The 5,967-nt window shown below is 39.2% G+C and overlaps 1 protein-coding gene across 1 annotated transcript in view; it reads right to left on the reverse strand.

Annotated features, from left to right (window-relative positions):
* Positions 1-3,369, reverse strand: part of LOC101848901 (cubilin-like) — a 16,788-nt gene extending 13,419 nt beyond the window's left edge. Inside the window, exons 1-2 of the mRNA XM_013085631.2 lie at positions 3,231-3,369; positions 2,485-2,536 (exon numbers count right to left, since the gene is read on the reverse strand). Coding sequence (XP_012941085.2) covers positions 2,485-2,536; positions 3,231-3,369 — 191 coding nt within the window. The remainder of the gene's footprint in view (positions 1-2,484; positions 2,537-3,230) is intronic.
* Positions 3,370-5,967: the final 2,598 nt, after the last annotated feature.

Here is a 5,967-nt window from a genome sequence, read left to right on the forward strand (position 1 = left end):
GTCATACGACAACGCTTGAAGACGCCCTGTTTGAGTAACGGGGGGGGCGGCTAAGAGTAAGGTTGTATGTGGGAAGGAGGGTATCTTTTTTTAATGAGGTGGAGGATTGGTGTTTGGCCGTAGCCATAGTTTAATTATCGAATCCAAACTGTACTTAGTAAAATGTATTGGTCGTGTCGGTGTCGGTGGCATATCGAGCAAAACCAATAAATATTACGTTTAATACACTGTGTAATACTGATGTCAACACTTTGAAAGCTCGCAAAGTCCTGCTCCAGCTGGCTGTCCAGTTTGCCAAGACTCGACGTCCCTTGCCCCCCCCCCCAAGCGATATACCTCAAGGTATGAGCAGCAAATAAAGTCTGTAAAGATAAAGTATACACCCTATCAGTCAGCTTACAGGGTTAATAACAGCACTGAAACAGCGCTGTTTAAAGTTGTAAATGATATCCTTATAGAATCAGATGTTGACGATTAAAGTTGTAATGCTAAATCTATTTGATCTGTCGGCAGCTTTCGGCATCATTGACCATGTAATTTTACTAAAAGGATTTTTTAAAAAGGACATATTTTGACCTTCATGGTTTTTCTCTCTAATGGTTCAACAACTATTAATTGTCAAGTCGCTGGCAACCTTTTGTGATGAAAGGCATCAAGTCACAAAAGGCCATTCTTAAGTTTGTTCTTCCATGAGGTTCAGTTTTAGGCCCAGTACTATCCACAATGTATACACGACCACTTGCTGCCGAAATACAAAAGTGTCAACTCAGCTACCACTATACGCTGATGACACACAGATAGAGTAAATAATATGGCTCTTTTCATCCATGCCACACTGATGAATTCATAGAAAGAGTAGAGAAATGCATTGAAAAAGTGAATAAATGGCTGTGTGAGAATAGATTAATGCTGAATCAAGAAAAAATGTCAACCATCCTATTTGGGAGTTCCAAAAATCATATTGATGATAATAGAAGCCAATTAGAAATTAACGATACTACTATATCCTTTTCCAGAAAGGCCAAGAACCTTGGTAGGCCTATCTATCAAGATTCAGATATATCCATGAACAGTGAAATAAATCACGTCACTCGATGTATGTACCTTGATCTCAGAAGAATCAGTAGGATAAGACACCTTATTTCCAATGATATTGCATGCATGCTCTCTGTCTCTCTTGTCTTGTCAAAACTTGACTATTGCAATTCTATTGTGTCTTGTATCTCATGTGAAAAAAATAAGGAAATTGCAAGTGGCCCAAAAGAACACAACAAGACTAGTACTGAAGAAAAATAAGAAAGATCCACCATCAAAAATGCTAAAATCTCTGTACTGGCTTCCAGATGCGAAAAGAATCCAATTAGAAGTTCCTACCATCTGTTATAGAATGTAATGTCTTAACAATAACACCCAATCAAATCTGTCTGAGCTTTTAACATCACATGTTCCATTCCGACATTAACGGTAATCCACAGACGCAACAAAGTTCAGAGTCCCTAGAATGAAAGATCTTTTGGTGAGAAAAATGTCTTATATTTTGGCCCTAGAATTTGGAACTCCTTGTCCCTGTACCTTAAAGCAATAACAAATTCCTAATAGTAATAGATCTCTACGTTTAAGCGATTGCTCAAGACTCATAATTTGTTTAATTCTTAGTTGTAGTGTGTTAATAAATACAGATAATTTTTGGGGTTTTTTTTACTATTGTCCTTACGAGTATATAATTGATGTATAGTTGAGAAAGTTCTTGTTTATGTGGTTGAACTGGTTTTCTTGTTCCTATGAAATGTTTTATCTTATGTGAATGAAGTATTACTCTCAATGATAATGTGATCAATATAAAACGCTCAGGGCTTATATGGTATGGGCTAGCGCGCTATAAAAATGCAATATTTTATTATTACTGTTTTCATATTATTACCTTTATTTCTATTATTATTACTATTATTATATTGGTATTGGTATTATTAGTTTTATTATTGTTGGTGGTGATTTTTACAGGATTTTTGTTATCGCACTCATAAGTAGTCTGAATCCCAGATTGCGTATCTTTGTCTGTCTACTGGTATTCCGCGCCTCTCTCTCTCTCTCTCTCTCTCTCTCTCTCTCTCTCTCTCTCTCTCTCTCTCTCTCTCTCTCTCTCTCTCTTTCTCTCTCTGTGTGTTGACACAAAGGTTCAAAGCAGCCAGCCTCCTACATGTTTATAAATTGCGCCGAAGGGGTGCCAAGTGCCAACGCTGTGAAGATTTTGCGCAAAATCCTCTCCCTATGCCGTATTCCACTGCGAGTTATCAGTATCTATACATTTTATGCTGCAAGAGGAGCAAAAACAAGACGGTCTGAAGTCTGGGGTGAATGGGGGCTTGGCTTCTGTCTGTTTCCTCAGCCCAAGCCCGTCTCTCTCTCTCTCTCTCTCTCTCTCTCTCTCTCTCTCTCTCTCTCTCTCTCTCTCTCTCTCACACACACACCCTGCACCCCCCCTACCCCAGGTGAGTCAAGGTCTCTGACTCCGTCATATCCCCCACACCGCTGACAGCTGACAGAGGTAGAGAGGCGGAAGTGGGAAGTGTTCTAAGACACAGTGATAAAGAGGTGACACAGACCAGGAGGCAATTGACACCACGGCAGGACAGTCAAATATGTGTCTTTTGTCTATTAATATTATCATTGTTTTCATTATTGTTATCAATATCATTATAATATTTTTTAGTAGTAGTAGTAGTAGTAGTAGTAGTAGTAGTAGTAGTAGTAGTAGTAGTAGTAGTTGCAGTAGTAGTAGTAGTTGCAGTAGTAGTAGTAGTAGTAGCAGTAGTAGTAGTAGTAGTAGTAGTAGTAGTAGTAGTATCATCATCATCATCATCATCATCATCATCATCATCATCATCATCATCATCATCATCATCATCATCATCATCATTGGTAGTGGTATTCGCTAACGTTTTTGCAATCGTCTCGTTCTTATTTTTTAATATTGTTTTAATAATATACATGTTTACAGTGACCACTCCTCGCAGGCTTATTTCATCGTGGCCTGTTTGGTGTACGTAGACATGTAGGCCTACACTAATTACAAACTAATTATCATAAATAGTAAGTTTTGTATGATAGTCGCATTTACCTGTCGCGTCGCACAGTCTGAAATATCAGTCTGGCAAAACCCTTTTATTCATTTATTTTCAATTTTCTTTAGTGGGGATGGGGGAAGGGCCTAAGAACATTATCTGACTCACACACTTTGAGGACGCTCCAGTAGCTCAGTGGGTAACGTACTGGACTACGGAGGTGATGCCCTGGTTCGAAACTCAGACACAATTCCGTTATATATGTATAACGTCTGGAGTCTGGAGCATCTCTCCCGGCTGACGCCATGGCGATCCTAATTTTCCGACTTGGGTATACTATATACTGGGGTAAGTAAGTACCGAACGGAGGGTCAAAGTTTACTTTTACCGAATGTAAAGAAGCCCAAGAAACAATCATGACCAGATAGATAGATAGATAGATAGATAGATAGATAGATAAATAGATAGATAGATAGATAGATAGATAGATTGATAGATTGATAGATTGATAGATTGATAGATATATTGATAGATAGATTGATAGATAGATAGATAGATAGATAGATAGATAGATAGATAGATAGATAGATAGATTGATAGATAGTCAGTCAGGCAGACAGATACGCTACCAGAAAGCACTCTGAAAGCTTCTAGTCTAGATATGGATGGAGACACACCAAACAAATTAGACACACCAAATAAATTAGATAAACACAAAAAACGTGACCGCTCAGCCAGCATTTTAAGCCAGCTGGCCTTAATTTTTTAAGGCCTCTAAGTTCTTTGACCTTTTTTTCTTGTTTGCAAACAAATATGGATGGTCGAGGCATTCTAGATTAATAGAAACATCCTAAAAATCGTGACCATGTCCAGCTCTATCTAAGCTAGCTGACTCATTGAAGACGTGCTTTCGTCTGGTCATACGACAACGCTTGAAGACGCCCTGTTTGAGTAACTTTACAAAAGCTTGGTTACTTACCGTACAGAGCTTTCATTTTTGTTTATTTAATTTGAAACGCAAAAAGCGAGATAACAATTACATGCATACAAAAAATATGTAAATTTGTGTTTCTCATTTGAGTATGATCGTTCAAGATATGCATTACATTGTCTTTTTGTCTACTGTTGGCCGGACGTATATGCCCGCTACGTCCTCCGTGAGCTAGTCTTACATTTCGAGCCCTTTAAGGTTCTCTCTAACCTTTTCCTTCCTCAGCTGTGTCTGATGGGGCCCAACAAAAACATTACTTCCGTGATCCCTTTAATAACAGCCATTTTTTTTTAACAATCCAGAAAGTAATTCCTCAGTAGAAAGTCACATTAATTTTGTCTCAGTTTCATACCCACCATTAGGGAGAGGGTGGTGCGTTTTGGGGTTTTGGTTTTTATTTGTTTGGGGGGGGGGGTATTGCTTTTACTTTGTTCGTTTTGGGTTGTTGGCTTTTTTTTTCTTTTTTTTTTTTCATTGACTTATCTTTAAATGTGGCTTTTTGTACACCTCCATCGACACAATTTAGGTCACATAGGAGGCAGGTGTCTGCCCTGCCTGTCAGTGTCAGGACCAACCGAGGACGAGAAGGATACAACGTCCAGGCAGAAAGACAAAACCTAAAAAAAATACTAAATTCTTCCCATAAAAGGAAATCAAACTCAGGTCTACAGTGCGCGACAGTGAAGCATCTTACCGCTACACCACAGCCACCGGTAGTACACCAGTAGATCATCATCATCATCATCATCATCATCATCATCATCATCATCATCGATCATCATCATCATCATCATCATCATCATCATCATCATCATCATCATCATTTATTTGTTTTGTTTTGTTCATGTTTTTCTTTTGTTTTTGCATCATCATATGGCCGGCGCCTAGAGCCTGTCCCTCGGGTCATGGTAAGGTGACCCCAGCTACATGACATGCAGAAAGGGTTTACTTTAGCCCCCCATTCGGAGCTTACTTGACCTACCACACACATCCGAGGTCAACACTCTCTGTGTCGGAACAACATACGGGTAACTGCTACCTTTTCCTTTCCTCATCCTTACTATAGTCTGGTGACAGAGGGACGTCTCTTTCTTCCCGCGACACCCAAAAGGGTTATAAGCGGCGGATAAAAGTAAATTACTAACGTCATTTTCCTCTACTTCTTTTGTTTGTTTGTCACTCTCTTGTGAACTGCTATTTCCGGGGTGCCTTGATAATCGAAGCAGACTTTGTGCTGTTGAGGCTAGAGAGGTGAGCAGGGTAAACTTGATTCCCCGTTTGGACTTCTTGGTTGACATCCACCCCTTGGCGTTCATAATGACCTTATGCAGTTGCGAGCGCCGTAAAACCTTACTTTTTTAAAAATATATTGTGAGGAGACGTGAAGGAAGTTGGGACGTCAAGCATGAATGACGATTTGACTCTAAATTATTCTAAAAATCGGAATACGAAAAGATAAAAGGGGAGGGCTGTATATTATAGTCTCTTTTTTTTCGAATTGTTTGACTTAGTGCGCAATTTCCAGGGTCACGGTGGAGTTTGCAGCTGTGTTTTACTAATTTATAGAAACTAGAAAAGGCTGGCTGTGGTTTTTGTTGAATGTATAGGATTATAATAGGTATACTTAGTTTTTGCAAGGAACATCTTGTACATCTCCTAACAGGGACAGAGTTGTTAACATACGTAGACCTACGTTGTCAACAGAATTAAATTATTCTAGATAGGGCGTACTACTTAAAAGTGGTTTCGTATTACTTCTTTCACCACTATCTGTTTATATGTCCTTTTTCTGTCTGTCTGTCTGTCATTTTATCTGTCCCCCGTCTCACTTTCTCTCCCCCCCTGTCTCTCTCTCTCTCTCTCTCTCTCTCTCTCTCTCTCTCTCTCTCTCTCATCCTCTCTCTCTCTCTCTCT

The sequence above is a fragment of the Aplysia californica genome, unplaced genomic scaffold (genome assembly GCF_000002075.1).
Source record: "Aplysia californica isolate F4 #8 unplaced genomic scaffold, AplCal3.0 scaffold00392, whole genome shotgun sequence".
NCBI classification, from domain to species: domain Eukaryota; kingdom Metazoa; phylum Mollusca; class Gastropoda; order Aplysiida; family Aplysiidae; genus Aplysia; species Aplysia californica.